Source organism: Poecilia reticulata, linkage group LG15 (assembly GCF_000633615.1).
Source record: "Poecilia reticulata strain Guanapo linkage group LG15, Guppy_female_1.0+MT, whole genome shotgun sequence".
NCBI lineage: Eukaryota > Metazoa > Chordata > Actinopteri > Cyprinodontiformes > Poeciliidae > Poecilia > Poecilia reticulata.
In genome coordinates, this window is record NC_024345.1 from 4608442 (window position 1) to 4632483 (window position 24042).

The 24042-nt window shown below is 40.6% G+C and overlaps 1 protein-coding gene across 8 annotated transcripts in view; it reads right to left on the reverse strand.

The window, feature by feature from the left end:
* Window positions 1-24042, reverse strand: part of cep170aa (centrosomal protein 170Aa) — a 40510-nt gene that overhangs the window by 6599 nt on the left and 9869 nt on the right. For 5 of the 8 annotated variants that reach the window (XM_008428712.2, XM_008428710.2, XM_008428713.2 and 2 more), the window contains exons 2-15: window positions 21588-21650; window positions 21168-21307; window positions 19379-19468; window positions 18213-18291; window positions 17788-17846; window positions 17477-17705; window positions 15653-15784; window positions 12114-12293; window positions 11527-11832; window positions 6285-6641; window positions 5527-5816; window positions 3641-3727; window positions 2280-2397; window positions 641-2194 (exon numbers count right to left, since the gene is read on the reverse strand). In XM_008428712.2, the coding sequence (XP_008426934.1) occupies window positions 641-2194; window positions 2280-2397; window positions 3641-3727; window positions 5527-5816; window positions 6285-6641; window positions 11527-11832; window positions 12114-12293; window positions 15653-15784; window positions 17477-17705; window positions 17788-17846; window positions 18213-18291; window positions 19379-19468; window positions 21168-21272 (3586 nt within the window). In that variant the 5' untranslated portion in view covers window positions 21273-21307; window positions 21588-21650. Of the gene's footprint in view, window positions 1-640; window positions 2195-2279; window positions 2398-3640; window positions 3728-5526; window positions 5817-6284; window positions 6642-11526; window positions 11833-12113; window positions 12294-15652; window positions 15785-17476; window positions 17706-17787; window positions 17847-18212; window positions 18292-19378; window positions 19469-21167; window positions 21330-21587; window positions 21651-24042 lie in introns of all 8 variants that reach the window. The other 3 variants (XM_008428709.2, XM_017309060.1, XM_008428708.2) reach the window with 2 other exon arrangements.

Below are 24042 nucleotides of genomic sequence, written 5' to 3' on the forward strand. Positions count from 1 at the left end.
AGTGCCAGCTGATGACCAGAACCTGTTGGTTTGTAGCCCTCAACGGACATCGCCTGGTCAGAAACTCAAAAGTGTGAATTATTTTATAGCGAAATGTGGTGGTGAACACATGATTTGAGGAAACGGGGCAAGCTGTCAACATGCTTCATTGTCGGCTAAGTGACTGAGTGAAGAAGACTCAGTTAGCTACTTTCAGGTGTTGAAAATGAAGTCAACAGAAGCATAGGGCCATAAAGACTTTTAAAATGTCTATGAAGCATGATGGAGTCGGAAACATTACCAGCCTTTTTGATATTTCAGTTAATTTGAGCATTGTCCAGCTAATAATACAAAAGAGCTGATTTTGCCACGATAGTGATGAAAACCACAAATTAGATTCCAAAGATTATATATATATATATATATATATACAAGGTCACTATATAGGGTCACTGAAGAAAGAAAATCGATATCTGCCAGTCAATGTTTTACAAACTAGAGACCAGAAATCAGCCACGAGCATCTCATGTTGTGACTCAAAATCAACCATGAAACAGCTTATTTTTAATCAATAAACTGATTTAATTTTCTCTTCTTTTACTGAAAATCCTCAGATGTCAGACACTGAGTTGTTTTTTGTAGTTTGTTTTTCTTTGCTCACCTGTGGGCGAGCAGTATCCAGACGTCGTGGTTTTGGTCTTGGGCTCATTGAGTTTTGACACACTGTTGGCTCTCATCCTTGGCGACAGACGATTCTCTGTGGGCGTCGTCGAGCGCAAGCCGAGACGCAGCGCGGTCTCTGTGGAGAGGCGTGGCGAAGCTGTGGAAGGCCGGCTAACCGTGCACTCCGAGTCGCTGCGTGCCGAGACAGAGCCCACGCGATTCCTCCGTGGCTGAGCCAGCATGTCCAGCCGCGACATTCCCTTCCGTCCGGACGGCGGCTTAGAGGTGGAGCTCGTCGTGGACACCTCGGACGCCACGGAAACCCGGTCTGCATCGGCTAGATCCGTGTCAGACGTGTCCCCCAGTCGGGCCCGGCGGAGAAGGGAGGCTCTGGTGGGTCGTGGTTGAGGCAGAGAGGCCTGCTTGTTGAGTGAGGAGGCCGTTGCTGCCTGCAGATTTCGGCTGGTTTTGGAGGCACCGCTCATGGACGTCTTGGAAGATCTGCCGTCGAGTTTGGAATGGAGGAAGTCTTCTGAGCCTCGTCTATGAACCGAGTTCCCCAAAGGCCCAGAGTAGGTTTCCTGGTCTGAAGACAGAATGTCAGAGATGGGGAAGGAGGAGGTCTGATCGTCATCGGTGAGATCCAGGGAAGGCTGGCGTGCTCTGGAGGAAGCGCCGGGTTGAGCGGAGCGAGTCCGACCCGTCGCTTCGACAGTTCTACCTTTAGCCTTCCTCTCCAGGCGTTCGCGAGCGCTGCCGTTTCCGGAGGTCGTCTTGGACGCCGTGCTCATATTGCTCTTTTCCCGGTGCATGCTGCTGAGAGATTTCCGCTTTTGCACGCCGCCTGCGGCGGTCTTTCCCCCTGCTTCCGCTGCAGCATGGCTAGCCGTGCTGGCTGTGTCCACGTCTGATTCTGGGGATATGGAGTCAGTTCGAGCTGCGAGGCCAATGCTGGCACTAGGAGGAGTTTTAATACTTTTCTGGTCTAGTTTGTTCTCGTCCCTGAGCTTAGCCTCTAGGAATGCCATGACGGCCTCCGTATCTTTAAGCAGCGTAGCGGTGTCCATGCTGCCCACGGAGTCGCTGCGCTCCCGCTCATTGTTGCCTCTGCTGATGCGAGGGATAAGCTCTGGGGGGACATTTGAACTGGGCTTCTCAATGGTAAAGCTACCCTGGCGAACGAGGGCCTTCCCGGATTTCTCCCCTCCTTCTCCTGCTTCTCCTCCGTTGCTCTCCTCTGACCTCTTCCTTCTTTCAGTGCCCCGAACCGGACCCTTAGACGGAGAGGAGGTGGCCGAGCTTTGTTTCCTCTTGTTGGTCATTTCGCCGTCCTCCATGGGGGTTGGGGACTCTCCGTCTCCCTTGTTCTCTTTCTCCTGTGGCTCAGTGTCCTGTTTCTCCCCTATCTCAGACCTCAGTGCTTTGGGAGTGGGTTTAGCCCGGGGGTCGTCCACTGGGAGCTGGGGGAGGGTCCTGCGTTTACGGTCGGTCAGGCTGGAAGAGGGTTCACCTTTGCCAAGGGGAGGAGCAGCGGACTCAAAGGCATCAGATCCTGAGTAAAAAGGACAAAAAGCAAATTAATCAAAGGATTAAATACTGATTAAATGTAAGCAGTTTGTTGATTTGGGTGAGTCTACCTCTCTCTTTGTGCAGGAATGTTGCTGCTTCTGCTCCAGAACCTTCTGGGTCGGTCCTTGCTTGATTAGCAGCTAAATTGGCCCACTGAGAGACCCAGCTTGAGTCACCAACAAGAGCCTGAGGCAACACAACGAACAGGGTTAAACAAAAAGAGACTGATCTCAAATAAAGGGTTCTTCATTCAAACGATGGAGGTCTACAACAAGCCATGTACTTAAAAAATACAGTTATGTAATGTCTCTTAGAATGGTGGGTAGAAGCTTACAAACACCCATCATGGACATAATTATGAGCTTTAATGATCCATTGCATAATCTAAATAAACAGTTCTTTTCCTAGGATGGACTGATTAATATACAACTTTAACACATTTTTAAAACAAAAATTAAGTGCAAAGGTTTTAGTCGTTTATCATAAATAGCAAAGCTCATTTAAATTGACTGATTTGTTCCGAAAGACTAAGCTTTTAAGTTGATAAGTTTGGTTTCTCCATCTGGGCATTTGAACATTATTTTTCTTCATCTAATATTAACAGTTCATGGCAGATGGTTCCCATTTAATCCCAAACACAAGTTAAAACCAGTGTTAACAGGCTTACGTTATTCAAATTTAGTGAACATGATCGTAAGACTGAAAGTCAGTTTTTTTTTTTAAGAAAACCAACCAATTAAAATGAACTATGCCTAAGCAGTCAAAACCAGAATTACGATGCTACAAAAATGGTCTTGGTTTCTTTGCAACTGACTAACCAAACATTAGTTAACAGTGTATGCTTATGGGTCCCTTTATTTATAATTTGAGACCAACGGGGATTAGCTCAAATGTGCACAACAGAAATAGAGAAAATCTGCAATACATTCAAACTTGTGCAAAACTGACTAATATGACCCTGATGTCCACGGTGGATGCATATAAACCTATAACTGGGACTTTATTTGCTATACAGTAAAAAGAATATCCAAATAAAATATCAAATCAAGTTTCCAGTAATACTGATAAAGACTTTGTGTATCACTTGAAAAGAAAGGGATCTAAATGCCGTAAAAGACGGATCAAACAGACATTTAGGATGTCAGTGCAGATAGGCGCTGCCCCCTCCGTCTTATGAAACGGCCTGGAGGGCTGAACGTCTTTCCTCATCCCAGTGTGATCTAGGTCACTCACTGAGGATGAACCCTCCTCCCATCTGACAGGCCAGTGGAGCAAAGTAGTCATCTCAAAGGAGTAACGGACTTACACAATAAAAACTCCATAATTTTTTATTTTTTTTTGCTCTGGTTGCAACATAACTATGGGGTCAGAGAAATACCAAAATTAATTTCTTTTAGGAAGATTTCTTCAGTCCAAAGCATATTTATACCTCTTTCCCGGCGTTTCCTGAGTCCTTTACTTTTCCTTTTAGGCCAGACAAAACCAAGCTGCTTGTATTTTCCTGCACCCCGAACACCTACAAATATGTATAAAAAAAACTATGAATCAACAAAAAACTGGCAGAATATCATAATTTATGCAAACCTTTTATATAACTTTGTATGACTTGTGTGTAATGTACACATAATACAGTCATTTAGAGAATGTCAGTACTCTTGACTACATCCTCTTTCTGATACAGTGAATCCAACAAACAACGTGAGTTGTTTATTCAAAATGCTCAGCTCCCGTTCACTGAATATTTAAATGAAACAAACAGAAACATCAGCAGGTTATAAATGAGAGAGGGAGAGTGGACAGCTGTGAGCGCTGTGCCAATTAGCGTGTCAGCTAATTACAGGAATTAGCATAACAACACTTCCTGTTTAGAATGTATTGCATGCAGACTTGAACTGACTCAGAATATCGTGTAGTAATTATTTGACTGCTTGTCCAAAGATAATTCTTGCATTAAACGCTTAAAAGGAAATGTGATAAAATGGTTCAGAAAATAGTCCTTCTGTTAGCGATGCACAGAGAAATTCAGTGATTTGGTCATCACTAAGTTCCAGCAGGTTGGAGTAGAAACATCTTTGGTATATAAAGATGTTGTCCTTAATGGAAGAAGGCTACAATTGGAGGATACGGATAGGTGCTTAAAGCTAGCTATGCTAACCGCTAACTGCTTAAAATTCAAATTTAAATGGTAAAAACATTTCATTTTGTCATGCAGCACCTGTTTGGTCATGCGACGGTGATGGTGGTGCAGCACAGGATTATGGGGAGGTAACTGCAGCAAAGAAGCAGTGGTGGTGTCAGGAGGGTGCAATATCGATTATTGGTTATGACAGCAATATATGTATCAGATATCAATATCGGCTCAGATTTTTATATTAGCGCATCCCTAGTTATTAACCAGTAAAGCTCTGATGTCTTCTCTGTTTTTGGTATAAATAAATGAATACTTAAAGAAGGAAGGCTAGAAAAATAAATATTCTGAAAGCTGTTTTTATGTTTACTTGTGTTATATTTGGAATTACTTAAAGTCTCTCTCTGCAGGTCAAAGTGTCACGAAAACTAGAGACCAGATATCGATTTCTCTGGTTTTTATTGTTGTTTGTTGCATTTGAGAAATGAGGCAACAGTAGGAAATTAAATGTTGCTTAATAAAACAGGACAGTGCCTCATTGAGCAAATCCCTCCTGCTTATTCGAGATGCATTAGGTGAGCTGATGTGCCAGAGAATGAGAGGTGGTCAAGCAAGGCCAAAGGGAGATGACGGTGCTGTTTTAGTGGCAACTCCAGTTTGTCTCAAGGGACTCACTATGAAAAAAACTGCAGACCAAGTAAAAGAAAGCGACTATTAACGCTGCTGCAGCCTGTTTGGACTTGCTTTAGTTCTGCTTTTTGTAGTTGCTGCAGAGCAACGTTTAAAGATGTTACTTTTCATTTTAGTAGCTCCTTTATTATCACAGTTTTGAAAAGACCCCAAACTAAAAACACCTCTAAACAAAAGGTTATGGTTTTTTAGAGGTTGACAAACAAAAAAAAACCCTGGAGTGGTAAAAGCTGCTCAGCCCTTTAATTAAAGGACGCAATTCAAAAAGTGTATTCAACATCAGCAAACTGATCTTTAAACAGTTAATGCCATCTTTGGAGCATTTTAATATGTTCCTCGTAATTTCAACTCCAATTCCTATACTGTAAAGCCTCTAATGCAAAAGAATATAGTTTAACTGGGTCCCCAAAAGATGCTGTATAATTTCAATGATTACGGGTGATTTATACAAGTACTGTGAAAAGTAAACTGCTGCTAACATGTTAGATTGCTCCCACCTTGTCTATCATGCGCCTGGCCTCTTCTTCTTCTGGATTTTTATTCTCCAGCTCGATAGTGTAAGTCCCCTTGTCACTGTGGTCGTCGTCCACCTCTCCCCCAGCAGTTCCAGCTCCCTTTCCGAGGATCGAAGTGTCCTCGCTGGGCGTCGTGGGGCTCCCAGTCGCCAGCCCAGTACTAGCCGAGCTCCGACCGATACTTTGGTCCTCTGACCTCTGCTTGAGCAGCACTCGGGCAGCCGTTGGAGCGCCCACAGTTACTGTGGCTGGTATGGGAGCTGGAGCTTTACCTGAAAGTAAAAAAACAAAAAAATCAGTTAAGCAGAACTTATCTTTAAGGTAAGCTTATTTTTTTTTATGGCAGAACAACACAAAGCAGTGTAAATTATGAAATGAAGTAAAGCAATTCACTCTTTTTCAACATTTTTATGATTAAAAATCTGAAAAGTGTGGCATGCATTTGCATACACCCCCATTTACTGTTATATCCTGAAATAGAGCTTCTCCAACTAATTACCTTCAGCCATCTTATTGTAAATCTTTAGCTCTGTGAAGGCCTCACAGGTTTGTCAGAGAACATTAGCGAACAAATATCATCATGAAGACCAAAGAAGACAACATATTTTGTGTTGGTCGCTCACATAAAAAAAGCAATTCAATACATTAAAGTCTGAAGTATGAGAACTTTTGCAGGGCATTGTAGGAGCACTTAATTGCATCCGTGCAGTGAGAAGCATGTAGCGACACCGGAATTGTACCTGAATCTGCAGCTGAGGCAGCTGACGTTGAAATACTGAACACCTTCGGGTGCGAGGGAGGCTGTGGACACAGTCCTTCTCCGCCCACTCCGCCCCCTAGCAGTGGAGCAGTCTGGGAAAACGAGTAAGAGCGACGCTTGCGAGGGTTTTCCTCGTCGTAGAACTCGATCATGAAAGCCGTTCGACTGCCAGTGGCTCTGGTCCCGCTGGCGGTTGCGGGCACCCCTGCGGATCCCCCTCCCGCGTGGTTGTGCGCTGTCTTCAGGCGCTCCTCGAGGGCGTGTCTACGGTTGGCGAAACGCAGGCCGAGTCCGTTCTCAGAGTCACTTTGGGTGCCGTCTTCATGTTTGCTCCCTACTGAGACACAAACAAGGCGAGACAGTTGATTCCGCGATCGTCTTTGAACAACAACAAATAATCAGATCTGAGCTCCCCGGAGTTTAAAAGCACAGGAGGCAATTTTCAAACCTAAACAGTGGCATATCAACAACACAGTGTTATAGCAACAGAAACAACATACTCTTTGAAATATAACACAACCCGACTTCATTGTAGGTGTCATGGAAAAAAAATAGAAAACGAAGCCTGCACCTGAACAACAAGAAACACATGTTTGCAAATCGTCACAGCCAACGACAACAATAAACTCTCTCTGTGGCCTGAGGTGAATCACTGAACCGTCAAGATGGATCCTAACAGCACACTGTCTGATTTACCTACCACATCACTGCAGCCGCACATGTTGCTCTGTCCCAGTTGATTCAGAGAGTCCTTTCTGTGTTGTGCGGTTCAAGACGTTGTGCCACACTAACCCAGACATGCCACCCACACAACTCGCCTACCGGCCCTGTCCAATTCAGCGGCAGTCAGTTAAAAGCGGGGGAGGGGAGAAGGGACTCATGGAGGAGTGTGGGTGGAGGGTTATGGATGAAGGAGGAGGGGAGGCGAAAGGGGAAGAAGGATAGCAGAGGAGGAGCTGGGCAGTTGGGGGATGTGTTAGAAGGAAATGGGAGCAGACGAGGAAGAGTGACTGAATTAAGTGGGAAAAACACAACAAACAGGAGGCTAAGCATGTAGCTACTTAGATTTATAGATTATCAAAGTTTAATGTTCAATGTTCAATGTATTCAGGGTATATCTATCCAATCTTACAATGAAACTACTCTGTCATAGAGAGTTTATATTTGAGGGTTTTTTTTATTGAGTACGGTGATTGAGAAAGTTTTACTCTTTCACACACTGAGTGCAATTGCAAATCTGTTCATCGGTCACACTTAATTTTTAGCACAGCTATGCTGTTTATTAAACTGCAGTCGTCATGTCAGAGTGCAATATCTCAAATGCAAAAGGCTGATTGGATCAAATATTATCTAGCATTTTATATTTTTATATTAGCGATATGTTCTGCATATTGCTAATATGTTTGAGCAGATGAATGGCTGGATCGGATTGGATAGATATACCCTCATATGGCTGAAAAATGTACAATGGTTTCATATCAGTCGATATCAATAATCATAAATAGATTTTTGTTTTAATATCTGAAATACTGCCAGATTGGTGACATGGCTCTTCCTGTTTTATCCTCAATTTCATCTGAAGTGGTTATACTCATTTTCTCCTTTAACTCCACAACGTTGTTTTTTAAGCAGTTATGAGGCACAGTAGTGAAACCTGAAACTGCTGCTGTGCAAGTCACTCTGCAGGATGTTGCTAGGTTACCAAAAAGTGAGTGAGTTAGTTGATGCCACCAACCTTGAATTGGATTTTTTCAAACAAACCACTGCATAAATTTGGGCCCCTTATTTTATACTGCAAAGGTTCTAAAGTCTGCACTAATAAAGCTAATGCGACAATGTCCACTTTTAGCTGTTTAAAAGACATCCGTCTTCATCTTTTGCTCTTCCACTGTATTTTATTTGGTCACTTTTCATGATTTAATAGAGGCTTAATAATTAAAAAAAGAAGATGAACGTACAGAAAAAAATGAGAAAGGAAAACCACAGAGTGTTACAGTAGGCAGATCCGCATTCACAGAGAGGAAGGTCTTTCATTCAGCGTGCTGTGGACAAAGAAGCCCTTAGCAGAGCCGGAGGAGAACAGAGAACAGAGGAGTCTGTGAAAGTCCAGTGCATCGTCCCGGCCGCCCCACCATGACTCACAGTGGAGCTGGCCACTGCCTCTGCCCACACACACACACGCACGCACGCGCACCCCCACACGCACACGCACACACACACACACACACACACACACACACACACACACACACACACACACACTGAACATGCTAAATAAGGAAGAACTTCCTTTACAAACACAGACAGAGAAGCAAGCATGCAACCCTAAACATACAATGTAATGCCCAAGCATTTAAAGTACCACCTGCAGCAGGATTATAAGCTTTTGCTTTGGCTATGAAGACAAAATATTATTTTTACCTCAAATGCTCCTAAATTAAAACCATAAAAACACACCACTAATTAGAAACCACATTTTTAACCTCATGAAAAAGAAACAGCATCTAAATTAATTTAAATATGCTGCAATAATGAACACAGAAGAATAAAGATCTTTTTAACCCCAGAAGAAAAATGTAACTTACCTATCGGGTAATAAATTAAAAGCTATAGCTCAGACGCCTCCTTACGGTTCCCTTGGTGAAACTCTGCCGCTCTTTCTACCAGGCACCGCTACGACACACCCTGAGCAGATCTCGAATGCCCGCGCTAACGCACGCTGCACCGCTTCTCTGCAGATCGCCGCTCAGCATGTATCAAACATGCACACGGAGCCTAGCACCACATGACTCGCACACCTTTGGAAGACGGTGGAAAGCGTTCCTCACACAAAATACTGAAGCCGCTTCACACTCAAGACAGATGCTCACAGTGCCTGCAGTTCGCATCACTGTTACTATAACAACTTTCAGCCAAAGGCATCTTTCTCTCTCTCTCTGCCTCTCTCTCTCCTACCTCGTCGCCTCCTTTTCTGCTTTTACTGCAACCCAAACAACAACCCTTTCTTTCTTTCTCTCCTTCTGAACACTCACCTTTGCAGCTAATCCTGCTTCCATTGCTTTTGTCAGCTTCCTTTCCTCCCATCTCCTCCACTCACCTGGAGAAAACCTTCCTTCATCAATCTCTCTCCGTTGTCTCCCTCATCTCTCCCTCACTAGTCATGTCTTTCTTTTCAACCCCTTCTCTGCCCCACTTGAATCTTATCCTCAGCTTCCCATAACTCATCCTTGTCTAGGAGTGAAAACGCCGGTCAGTTAATCAGCTAAAAACAACGGCATCCATCAGGTGAGCCGATCTGTCAGCCCACTGACACACCCGTTAGTGGTCCTAACTCCATCTAATAAATTGGCTTCACCATTGTCCCCCACCGCCTCGCAGATTTCCGTTTCCATCAGCTCACACAGGCTCCGCCCCTAATATAGTGCATCTAATAGGCTAAAAGGAGGCCAGAGACAACCTAACCTTCAATAACACTCCAAGGAAGGTCTTGAACTGTGGACAACTTGAACATAATTCTTAGTTTTATGGGCAGAAACAGAGATGGGGAAGGTAAAAGCTTCCGAATTACATGTTTTACACCAGTAAATGTGGCTCTGGTTTAAATTAGGTACAAACTGTAAGAAATATAATGACTTTCAATACATCCTATATACATGCAGTCATAATGGGTAAAGCTCTGACTTTGCTATTTGGAATGTTTTTATCATCTGAGCAAAAAAAGAAAGCAACATAAATATCCTTAGACAAATGGAGACTAAGGAGATAAAATCAGTTCATTTTGACAATAAAATGATAATAATGTATATCAGAATATCCGAAAATAACCACGGTATTATTTTAATAAAAATTCATATAAGCAAAATGGAAATCTTATTTCCACTTAACATTGTTGTTTTATTGATAAACCTGGATCTAGCAATGAAGCAACTTTGCTGCCAGAGAAACACAGTTCTGCAGTAAACTATAATAACCACAAACATGTACAGCATTGGGAACATTGATGGAAGAAAAAGCAAAGTTTGCTGGATATTATGGAGATTCTGTGATTCAGGGAGATCAAGGAAATAAATTACATGCTTTGCACCACAAGCAAACCTTCCAGTTGGACCTTCAGCTGGAGAGTTTCCAGTCCCCTGCTTCCTCTACTCAAACCAGGCACCGTTACTTTGAGTCCGTATCTATTTATGTGTCGTTTCCACACTTTGTTCAGTGATTTAGGTTTAATGAAACAGCAACACCAGCGTGGAGCAGCTTTAATTTAGGAAAGTAATATTAAACAAAGTCAAATAGAAAGTCTTAAAATGCCCTAAATCATATTAGATAATAAACTATATTACCAGGTTGTTGAACTGGAGGTTCTTGAAAAATGTATTATCTGAAGGAAGCTTAGTGGTATTTAAAAATGGAGATCTGACAGATGAGTTTGCTTAAAATCTGGATAAAAGATGATAAACAAAGAGAGTCCTGCATAATAAAGTAGTAATAAAGCAAATACTTGAAAATTGGGGAAAACTTAACCAGTGCACAATGGCAGGGCTTTGGAAAATATTAAACATGTGGAACTAGAATAAAGCCAAACGATTAAATTTTTTTTATAGTGGAGTGAAAAGGAGTTCATTATTTTAATAAGATGGCTACTCTGTACTTCGTCCTGTAATAAACAGAGAGGTTTTCCTCTAAAAACTGGGCACAATCTCATCAGTTTATTGCAGACTGTTCTTCAATCGGCAGACTTGGTCCAGCAGCAGGATTGTGACTCAAAACTTCACACTAGCAGCATTTGGTCAAACAAAGTCCAAGGTAGAACTAATCCAAATAATGTCTCCTGCACACAGTTTACAAAACTAACTCATCTAAACAGTTTGAACAAAATTTTCCAATCTTACCTAAAATATAAATACCAATGGTACTTCAAATACCACTGACTATGTAGAACGATACTTGGTACAATCTCACTGCAAGGCTCAATAAGCACTTTTGGGTAAAAGTTTTAGAAATGGCAAAAAGACAAATTCCAAATGTTGGGATGAGGCTGTTTCTTATTGATTTGCACAGACAAACAGAAACAATTAACATTAAAATAAATGTTTATTTTAGGCGATGGTGTAACTTTTCAGGAAAATCACTGATAGAAACTTGTTAGATAACAAAGCAGCAACGTTAGAGTCATTTTCTTGGTGCAAACAGGATGAAGAGACGTGTAAAAAGAGTCGGACCTGTACCTTTGAGCCTCTTTAGGTGGACCGGGACGTCGCTCTTAATGCTCTTGCTGTCATCCTCGGTGGACTCGGTGTGCACTAGCGTGGGGTCGTTGTGAGCCAGCCAATCCGCCACCTTGCTCTCAGACGCCATCATGGCGGCCTGCAGCGTGGTGAGGTCCTTGCTTCCCGAGCCACCGCTTCCCGCCGTGCTCTTCTTGGTGCGGGACCTGTGGTGGTCCGACGCGAACTTTGACACGTGGTCTTTAATGGTGACTTTCCCTGGAGAGGTGTTGTCAAACTCTATGGTGAAGGAGGCGTGCCCTTGAGCTGTGGAGCAGACGGTGCACTTTCAGCTTTTGTGTCCCGTCGACAGTAAAAGTAAAGGCTGCTAACTCAAGCACTTTTAAAATGTTGATGTGCAGTATAGTTGTGGCATAAAGACGCTTTCCCTAATGCCATCTAGGTTACAGGGAAATACTGCGATAAAATAAAATGTGTTACTAACTAACCTTTATTAATATTGCACATTTTATGGAGCAAAAACATTAGAACTGTTCAATTAAATGAGAATATATATGAATAAACCCAATCCTCTAGATCTCTTTCACCTGCAGCGGTGTGGCTTTGACTGGGAGCATCCTCTGTGTCCTTGGTGGGAATTTCATGGATGCCGTTATTTGCCATGTGACCTTCCTTTGTGGGGACCTCAAAGTAACTGGAATCGAGAGCAGGGGACGCATGAAGGCCGTCCTCTTTAGCTTTCTCTCCCCGACGCGCCTCCTTGCTCTCTGTTGTTAGAAAACAAATAAATGTATTCTTACTGCAGCGTGACTGTTGTAATTTTGTTTTTTAAATAACATATAAATACTGCAGCGTCAAAGATGGCTACTATGTTTTATTACAAAAAGTAGCATAAAATGAAGGTAATGAAAGGGGAAGGTCAAGTCAAAACTGCAAATGGACTAATTAAATCCAGGCTTGTTTCTGGATGGAAAAGAAGGATAGAGGAGGAGAATGGACATCTGTCTCATTTTCGCTCGCTGTCACTCAAAGCATAAAGTGACGGCGAGGCTCTTTAAAAAGTGCAGCATTTATATTCTCTTCAGTCGCTATTAACCAACAGAGCCTCTGATGGGACTGATTATGATTAACGACACTTTCAGGAATTAAAGGAGCCATCTGCTTCGTTTTTGGAGGAAAACGCAGGAACATATGGCAGCTGGCGAATACGGACAAAAAAACACAGAAACTTTGTGCAAAATTGAATCATTTGTAAGTCATTTATCTGTGCAATTCGTTGTAAATTATACATGCTTAAATTAAATTATGAATTAAATTAGGAAATGTGTCTTCCACTTTCATTAGTTCAGATCAGCTTAGCTAAAAAAGAAAGAAAATCTCTCATAATTACATAATTACTGGTAGTCAGCATAAACCATTAGGCAATACTGGACAGATGCACAACATGGCTGACACCGAAACAAGAGGGACTCAAGCACCTTTTTAGGACTGTGTCTGGTTGCTTCTTGTGTCCGTTTATTAAACAATTAAAATTATTAATGATCTAAATAGTGCTACTTTTTTTTTGTGAACCTGAAAACATACTACAAAATTTATAAATTGGCTATAAAGATTAGAATTGCATCCAGAAACAGGTTAGCGACCAGAATTGGCCTGAGACCAGTTGAATGGCCCCAACCAGTGGTCAGCGGGTCAGAAACACAAATATCTGATCGTTTCCATATGTAAGCGCTAATAAATTACTGCTACAGTGGGGTAAAAGAAACTCAAAGTCAGACATTCAAACAGATTTTCAGTATCAGTTAGTTAGGAATCTTCTATAAGGAAACAGTGTTTTCTAAGAAGGTGGATCAGCTTTTTACTAAGGCTGCTACAACACAGAGCCAGACTTGCTGGCCCAAAAAGACCACTCAGATATAAAATTAGTTGTATATGTGACAGAAATAATCTTATTACCTGATGTAAATGAATTTGATATAGTGTTTCTGTATCGTCTTTAACCACATACTAAAAGTAAGAATAGCGAATCGTCTATACTACATGAACACTCGCTAGATTAATAAATATGCTGTTGGGGTAAAGTACAGTACATTAACCAACAGTGACTCAATTTTTCTATTTCACAAAATACGGAACAGATACAGCAAATTAAATTAAATACCTTAAAGATTCTCCCACTAGCAAAAAGCAGCAGGAAGAAGACAGCAAAGTCAAAAGTTGTGTCCTCGCACCAGAGGAGGTTGTTACAAACTGAAAGTATTTTAGCAGCTATATGGATTTGAGAGTAACTCTTACTGGAGGGTTAGCTAATGATTTCTGCAGGGTAAAGAGCAGTCTGTTAAGAATGGGTTTGTGTGTGTGAGTTAGGAGAAAGAAATGGAGTCGTTGCGATGGTGTAACCCAATCGGGTTTAGTGACAATACACATGGAGGGGGAGTTAGGGAGTGGTGACAACAGAGCCTTTTTTTTTTTTTTTTTTTTTACTCTGCAAGAGAAAAATGCACTAAAATAAAACTGACATACACATGCTAGCAACAAAACACACACTGAAACAGAATCATTTCCTGTCCTTAACCTCCCACTTCCCCTTCACTCCTACATCTCACATAGACTGTGGAACGCTCATGTTATTTTTGAAACACCCATATCAGATAAAATCTCTTTTTAATGCAGAGGCTCAAGCCAAATACACCAGAGCTTTCCGGACACACGCTGCTTCACAGAGGCGCTCCAACATTTCATCATCTACACCACAGTTATTCGTCTAACATTTAATACTGCTAGAAGGGAAAATAATTTCCACTCACCCACTCCCGAGGCTGACGTAGCCAGACCCATAACGCTGGATATTTGGAAAGGTTTCAAGGTTTCAAATAGTTTTTGTGTCCGAACACAAACACTATTTGCGAAAACCAACAAATCAGGGCAAACAGACTCCTAGGAGCTGGAGAACAAAGTCTTCCTTCACAGGGCAGCCAAGATGATGCCAGACTAGCAGTGCAGATGTGCAGAGAGATTGGAGGATGCTCCAGTCTGCTCTCGTGTTTGTGTTATGATTCCACACTGGTTCGCTAACCCAGCCTGGCACAGACTGATTTTGATTCTCTGAGCTGGTGTGGCCACTAATCCTGTTAAGGGGACCCCCCTCTCTCACACACACTCATATTGTTAAGTAGACAGACATCCATGCAGACTCTGAAAAGAGGCTTTGTATTCACTTGGATGTAAATGATTATTAATAAAAGCAAACCCTCGCTGCCAGTCGCTGCCTGAACAGCAAAAGCAAAACAAGCTGACCTCACCTTTGTGAAGCAATTGTTTTACAACCAAAGAAAAACATATAGTACGTCACAGTGCGTGTTGTATCTGTCGTCTATAAAATAGTATTCTGTTGGTGCAAATCTACCGACACAGTGATTCATCTGGCCGATTATTCACCAGATTATTTCCCTTTCGAAATAATCTGAGAGATTATCTGGTAAAAAAAAAAAAATTGAGAAAAAAATGTAATAACATCCCAGCCATCAGTTACAATCCCAACTAAGTAATCAGGCTACGGGTTGATTCCCACTAACAGTGAACATACCGTCAAATAACAGCTCCAATCTACCTAGAGAGGTTGAAATTTAAAGATAAAGAATGTAAACGCATATACAAATCAATAAAAGGAGCAAGTTGTTTAGAAACTCAAATCTTGTATCTTTCACATATCAGATTAAGGAAAAAAGCTTGGAAATCTCCAAATAATCTTTTTTTCTATTTTTCTTTTCACATACTTTTTCAGACCAAATTTACAAAAAAAAAAAATTAACACTTTTCCATGATATTCAAAACCATATACAGACAGAGGTCTCACAAGTAATCTTTTTAAAAATCCTGGTCTGTTTCCATGATAACTAGTTGCAATACCAGAAGTGTTTTCTTTTCACCCTTTAGAGTGACGTTACCAGGAAATGAGAGACTGTATTGGCTGCTGAGGTCGTTGATTTAATACCTGATTTAATGTGATGTTAAAGTCTTGAGTTTGGGAGTCTTCCCAAGTGACTTGAATCTTGATATCTTGGCAGCCATATTTAAAATCCTGCTTGTGGACATGAGAGCATCTGAAAATGTTAAAAAATCCCACCTGAAATGGAGCCGTCGTGTTTTTTGGACTTGGTTTCCTGTTTGAAGGAGTTTTCATCGTCTGCGTCTCCATCCCCCCACCACGATGGCTGACCGTACAGGGGGGTCCCACGAGGCAGAGCTGTACTGTCCCCTGAGACAAACATGCACATTTCAACAAAACTGCACAGACAATTTTTTTTAACATTTTCTCTAAACCATTGTGGAATAAAAATGAGTCCAACTAATGTTTGTGTGTAAGTTTATTTCCTCATTTTTGCATTGTTATCAAACACTATTCTTTGATTTCTTTCTCTGTCATGCATAGGTAGTGTAAATGTATTGCTGTTATGGAATTAATAATACTTTTTTTCAGGATGGAAGCTGACAGGGATGAAACATCCGGTGCAAACCTCTTTTCAAAGCAGATTTAAGAATGCAGAGAAAATCACAGTTTCTGTAAAGATCCTCCTGTGGATTTCACAACGTCACAGCTCGCTCCACTGCTTCTTACTTTCTTCCTTTAGCCTCCGGTCCTTTAAAGGCCCCCTGTTATCTTCAGCTGGTGTGACTTTAGTCACAGTTGTAAACATAATTACAGAGGCAGGTTTCCAAATCACATATCATTTTGTGTGAAAGCTACAGAATGTGTATTATGAGGAGTAATGTATGTTTGGCTTCCAGTAACAGTTAAATTACACATTTCAGTGGCAGACAGAGTAACACTAGCAGATGGGTGTAATACTGCATGTTTAGAAATATTGTGCTTCTGATATTTCCTTCAGAAAGGCTGAGATGACAGATGGTTTTGCTTGTTAAATTTCCTCTTGCTGATTAATCTGTTCAAATAAACATATAAGCTCCATGTGGCCTTGTTTTAACAACTGGTTATTAACCTGAATCCCTGTTATCTCCATGCCCGACCAGTGACAGACCCTCAAATTAAAACTTCTCTTATTCCTTTTTCCTTTATGGGGCTCTGAATTTTGGAGGGCCACAGTTGTAAACAAGTTATTTTTTCTTAATCTGTTCTGCTTGGTCAAATAAAAGCTAAGGCAAAGTAAATACAATATGTTTACAATGTAACTGCATGCTAGGCTAAGATAAAAATAATAATAATTTCACAACATTTAGTCTGAAAAGAAACTGTCTTTGAACAGAAAACTTTTGCAGAGTATCTGCAGGTTTTAGCAAGTTACCTTGAATAAAATGTAAGACCAAAAACTGTAAATATAGGGGATGGTTGGGGGAATCCTGCTGTATTCCAATCGAGTATCGCAAAAATCCCAGTCGTGACAAGCTTAAAAGTTTTGTTTGTATAGAATGCGCCTAGCCTCATAATTGTTGGCAACAGAAGTGAACCAGTGGTGAAAATAAATGTTTTGTAGGCAAGGGGATAATTTGCAATGACCCATGATAGATGTAGAACAGCTAGCTAGTTAGCAAGCAAAGGCATATTAGCAGCTAGTTACCAGTAGCCTCAACTGCCTCAAGGCACAGAATGAGACAAACATCTCTGTGCACGGCTCAAACTTTTGCCAGACAGAAAAGTCCCGTGAGAAAGAAAAAACAAAAAACACCTGTGATTCAATTATTTAAGGCCAAAATAAAAATAAAAACATTTATTCAATTGATTTTTTCCACCCTTAAAAGGACTATTTAAGACTTTTTAATGCTCGGGCACCCCGAAAGTACAAAAAACAATCTTTGTAGCACATTAAAGTCGAAGCGAAGCCAATGTTTTTGAATTACAATCTCATTCTCCGTCACCATTTCTGTCACCTATCCTATTTAGAGAAAACACAAATAATTCACATGATAATTCCCTCGTTCTTCTGCAGCTCACCTAACTTCTCTTCTGCTTTCTGAGAGTCCAGCGGCTTGGTCGGCTGTTCTCTGGAGGAAGTGACCCCATCTGCTGCTCTGCTCTCCGCAGACTTTGGAGTGCCGCCGCTCGGTGACTTTGGCGTTTTCATTGGGGCCTTAGAAGGAGAATGGCTCTTGGTCGTGTTGGTCGTGGTTTCACCGTTGGACAGCTTCTTGCTGAGCTGGAGGCCACTGGTGAACTTTTCATGCTGGAAGGAGATTACATTTTAATAAATGTGATGTATAAACATAACATCAAAAATGTGAAAGGGACGCGTTAGGTGTTTTCACCTTTAGAGCTTCCTCAGGCACAGTGAGCTCTCCTCTCACCACCGTGAACAGGTTGGTATGTGAAACAGAAAAGGTTAAGGAAATACTGACCACATTAATGTAGCAATGAAACACAAAAGCAAAATTGAATGTAGATCATAGTATATCACAATATTACTAACGTCATTTATTTCAGTAATTTAGTCAAAAAGTAAAACTAATGCGTAGTACAGATATATTAATCATGGTGATATATTTGTAGAGCTCATTTTTGTTAGCTTAGACGATCGTGGCTTTACTCCAACAATTCAGTATGTCAGACATAACCAATAGACGTAGCATTACTGTAAGAATGAGCTTAGCTCAATAATCAGAATGAGGATGAGATTGAGTTCACTGGATATGTGAGGCTTCACAGAGTATAAAGTGAAATAATGAAAGGATATCATATCCAAACCTCAGCTTGTCCTCCAATTTGAGCGTGATGTACATCTGCTCCTGAATGCGGACATCGTTTACAAAGGTCTGGAGAGAAAGCAGACAAAAAACCTGAAACTAAACAGAAAAACTAAGCTAAAAATCTAAAAACCACCTGTTTCTTTGAGAATGATTCAGTCAGTAAAGTTCATTTATTAAATATTAGAAGAAGGATATGATTATGTTTGTTTGTTTTTTGTTTCAAAATTTGTAAACATTCTACAAAAAATATTCTCTTCATATTTTACGGCATAAGGCAGTATGTTATTTTGTTTCGTGTAAACGAGTCACTTATTTACTAGTAATTTAAAGAGTAACATACATTTTATTGTAATTTATTGATAATTGTTGTGTTAGCAGCAAAAACTATAGTCTTTGTTATAGATCTTTGCACAATCAGCCATGTTTCTCTTTTTGTTGGAAGGTTTAGCTCCAATCTCTCCTTCTCCAGAACTCATTCACCCTCGTTACGCTGTGCAGGCAGATCAAATACCACTGACCAGCAAATAAAACTCTCACATATTTCCACTTTTTTTTGTACCAAAACATTCCTTTCTTCTCTCTAGTGTGATAAAATTACAGCTTAAGAATTTCGCAGTGAAAAGGTTTCAGAAAGAGAGCAATTGGTCCAAACGTTTTTACTGGCTAACCCATGTGTGGCAAACCCACAGCACTCCCACTGACTCAGCAGGGAAAACTTCCTCTGAATCAAGCCAAAGGAGCTGGATGGCTAACAGCGCAGGAGGAAGTGACTCTGACTTCCTGTCTGAGAGCCGGAGAGGATGTGAGGGACACGGCACAGATGTGCCTCATCTGGTGGGCTCTGACTGAGCTCTAATCACAACTTATGACTAATGCCAATGAATGGGTTTAACAGGGCAGCTGTGACCAACTTCTACTTAACTTTACTGTCAGAGGAGAAAGAAACTGTTAAGAAGTCAAATTAAGCTACCAATAAACTTAAAGATGTGAATAAAGTAAAAGTGCAAAATAAAATAACTTTAAATTTTCCACTTAAATCAAACTCCAGATCTTTCCAGACGAGGTAGGAGCTTGTTCGCTTTTTATTGCGTTTTCTTCTTTGATTGTTTTCATTACTTTTCCGTTCTTTGCACTTCACCATGTCGTCACTCACCCCGTTCAGACTTCCAAGGTCCTTCACTTTGTGTTCGTCAGTCCCCGGCTCGTAGTTGATGACTGCGTGCTGCTTGTCCACGCTACGAGACTTTAAAACACAAAAATAAACAAACGAGGAAATATATGAATCCAGTGGGGACCCTAGAAGAAGAACCCTATTTAGCTATACCTAATAATTGAAAGAAAAATCTGATTTGGACATTTCAAATCGTATTTTAGCTGTTGTTTCATTAAGTAAAAATATGAGACCGCTGGGACATTTTTGCACTCACATCACAGATTTACAAGAAGTCAAAGGAAAAAAGCAAGAGAATAAAACAGGAGGTGAAATATTGATTTTTCTACAGCTAATAGAAGCATGCCTATCAGCTGTTGAGAGAGTAAACTGTTTTTAAAACAAACACAGCGGCTCCCCTTCTGCATTTATAAGCCTCAGGTAGAAATGCCTAGATATGTTTCATGAACCAAATGTCACTGAGATGGAAAACACAAAAAGGAATCCAATGACTGGACAATGAAAGATCAGTTACTGTCAAATTTGCTTTGAGTTTTGTCAGCACTTTATTTTAAGGTAGGTCAAAGCCAATTCTGGGAACTGGTTCTCATCTTCAGTTCCCATTTCTCTCTTTGTTTTGTTGAGTGACATGGTTTAACTGTGTGTTCTGTTTGTTCCTTAAAAGCCCAGATTTTCTGAGCTGGAGAAATAAGTGGTAACACACAACCTCGGTTTAGTTTCGTGACATTGTGACCTCTGCATGCTCCACGTGACATGACAGGAAATAGTTTTTTTGTGTATTCGGTGTATGTAATTTTTAAGTGCACCTTTCTCTTCGAAGAGAAACTTTCCCTGTAATTATTAAAGTCCTTCACTTTTCATTACATGAATAAATCAACTTAATGGGTTTAAACGCTGTTGGGCATTTTAAAAAAACACATGTAATCCTTTGAGTAAGCAATACATTTTTATATTTGATTTGATATATTGCATTAGTCTGTGTGTGTGTTGTATTTGGTGCATGACACAGGAGCTTTTTTATGTTTAGCCATGTGATAAAGCCTTGGCTTACTGAAAAGGTCACATGGGTATCAACTGCAGGCTGCATCAAAAACACACAAAAGGCTATGAAAATGTTTTGTCAAAAAACTTAATATCAAATCCTCTCTCATCCAAAAGATTCGCCAAGACGGGAGCACAAGAACAAAAACACAAAAATAAACGGAGTGGGGGAGAAAACTTCCAGCGAGACGAAACATAAAAAAGGTTCATGATCTTTATTTGCTGTAAGTCTTCAAATTGAAATCCTCCTAGAAACTATAAAACCAGAAGTGAAAACTAAGAAAATAAAAGCAAAAGCAATTATCTTTAAACACGTATTGTGTATAAAAATGTATAGAAATAATGCATCCTGAATGCTTTTTTATACAAACAGTGGGACCAGTAAGAACTACGCTCAAATAATATTGTCCCAGTAGTTGTAAACACTCTAGCCACAACGAATGACTCAGTCAGATAAGATCTAACTCAAGAGGTATCTGCCCCACTTTCTATTATTAGCGCAGTGACCAGAGGTACACATGAGTGTACATGAGGTCTCTCTGGATGTATGCAGGTGCAACAACACATAACACACACGCACACACACGCACACACACGCACACACATGAAGACCAACATGCAGATACAGAAAGAACTGTGTAAAATCACTAATAAACTCAAGTAGTAGGAAAGAAGCGTCTCCTTTCTGCTGGAGACCAACAAAAACAAAATCTTTATGAAGCGTCCTCACCTGCAGCATGAGCTCGCAGTCATCCCTGCCCACGAAGATCATTTCCCGGGGGAGTCGATGACGAGTCCCCCCGCTGCTCACCAGGAACCAGGAGGTCACGCTCATCTCTGCGATCTGCTGCTGCCTCTAGTACACACCTCCTGATATCAAGGCGAACAGAATCTGTGGGTTAATAATAAGCAGGAGGTTTCCGTTTTTGGTTTTAATTCCCTTCCACAGTCACTGCCCGATGCGTCTGAAATTAGGCAGGTTTGTTCACAAGAGAGCAAAAAAGTCTGTTAAACAGTGATGATGCAGTACGGTTTACAGCAAGTAAGGAGGAAAACACACATAATCCTGCAATAATAACATTAAATTAATAACATTTTCAATCTACAGAAATGAATATAACGATACATTTCCATGCATTTTAGAACAAACCTCTGGTCCAGGTGATAGACCACAGCTGACAGACCACTGGCCGTGCAGCAAAGCTAGGCCATCCTGAAAAAGATAAGCAAAAACAAAATCATCAGGCATCTATTCCCACAGGAAAGAACATGCATTACACTGTACTTTTTTTTTTTTTTGTGTCTTTGTCTTCTGCTTCATTTTCTCAGCTGGTTGCTGAAGTAAGTGAGAGGCCTGGGTAGATCCTTTCTTTTTCTCTGCCTGCTCTGATGACTGCCAGATGTTTGAGGAGGAAGTGATGTAGGAATGTTAGCAGGCCTACCCATCAGCGAGTTTATTTTCCCTCCTCTTCAGACGGGCTGGAAAGGAGGTCAGAGCCAGCCCCGGTTACTTTCTAACTGTCCCGGCCTGAAACGACTAAATTAAACAGACCTAACTCCTGCCAAAATGACACGAACTGTTTACAAACTAACTTCAAGTGTGGCTTAGAGTAACTGTTGCTGTCTCACTGAGCAATTGGGCGTAAAATTAAAGCAGCACTGTCATCCTGTTATAACTGAAGTTTCCATGCTGTCAAAGGATAGCAGGAGAAGTATTATCTGTGCAAAATGGAGAAACTTTCTGCATTTGATTTAGCCTTTATGTTGAACTTTTAAGCGGTTTAGACAAAAATGGCTTTTAAAATTATCATTTCAGAGCTCTTTATTGTCCATTCTGGTGACGCTAAAATAATAGGAACTCTCTTTTATGAGTATAAAGTGCCAAGAAAAAGCCCATCAGAGGAAGAATTAAAGATTATTGAGCTAAGCTCTTGATCTCTTGACCTCTTAAGTACTTAGTATACCAGCTCAGTAATCCCCTGAGGAAAATTTTAATCAGCTACACACTTCACTACCTTGCATGACAAGGCTAAAAGAAAATCACAACTGGATCAACAGCTGTCTCAAATGCAAAATGGATCAGTTTGTAGCCCAGTTACCACTCAGATTGTCCTGCAAGTTTATTCAACAGGAACTCTTATCGAACATTTGATACCACCTGACAAAAATTTAAAACATCTAAATATCCTGATAATACTTCATATCTAGAGATGCACTGATAATGCTTTGATTTTTTTCCCGAAAGACTCTAACCTATAACGGGGGGAAAAAATTGCTACACCATCTCAGTATGAAGAAAATTAAGAAATGACAAGGTTCTCCTCATTCATGAATCAAAGCATATGTGCCTAACCCTTACCTGAGTCTTCATAAACTTAAAAAGATACATACTGGGAGATCTTAGCTTTTAAACACTTATTGAACAGAAAGAAAGAAATCACTTCCACTACCAATCACCGGTCAGAGCCGAAAAAATGGAACATCGGCAGATACCGTTATCTGGACAAATCCCATAATAACAGGCACCAATCACTGGCATTAAAGTATCTTGAGTTTTAAAAGATACAATGAATAATGCTGTGCACTCCCAGCCAGATGGCTGAAATGTTACTATGTTTATTTGCACACTTTCTGAAATCACTCATTCAGTTGTTTGTAAACAGAGATGCACCAAGCAATTATTAATGTCTGCATCAGTCGAGATATTGGAAAAAAAAAAAGACTGCATATCGATGACAATGTTCTGCATTCATAAGGGTAGATCTATTCAGTTTAATTCTATGGTTTGTGATCTGAGGAACGTCATACTTTATGATTTATATTACATTATATTTAGAATTGCTAATTACACTTTATGAACCATTTTAAAGAAGGTTTGCTGCAGTTTATTTTTACATTAGACCAAGGTAGTCAACCGATAGTTTCAGTTTCTTTATTATTGATTTTGCATTGGCTGTTACATTCCTAAGTGCACTAACTGCACAAGTTAAAGTTGGGCTGTTTTTAGTGCTTGACCGAGTTTGTGAAGCTATTGGTGAATGTAAGTTTGCTGTACTGGTGCAGAATTATTTTCGGAACTCAGTGCATTTATGACTGTGTTTTAGGTCAATACAGTACTATTTTTCTGTATCGGATCGATATCAGCCGATACTATAGCTCAGATATCTGTATCGGTATCACAAGCAAAAAAAGTGCATCAGTGCATCCTTTTATGTCATTTCTTGTAGCATAATATGAAGAGTCAAAGTGTAGAAAGAAAAGGAGTACCACTCTAATACAAGCCCAATAAATCATGGTTATATAGTGCGTATTATCTGTTTATTAACAGATTAAATGAATAATGTTCACAAACAAACCGAAACACTGCAGCTGCTTTGCAACGAAACAATAGGAAGATATCAGAAATAGAAGAAGCTTTGCTGGAACAACACATCAGGCTCAACAGCACTGGCATTACACCACAACTATGTGTGGTTTCCCTCCCAAATGTAAGCAAACCATCAAAGAGCCTGCTGACTAAATAACTGCAGCACACTCACATGGAGAATGCAAAGTTAACAGTCTGCGGTGGAGGAGCTGCAATACGGTGCATGCCAGCCTTCTGG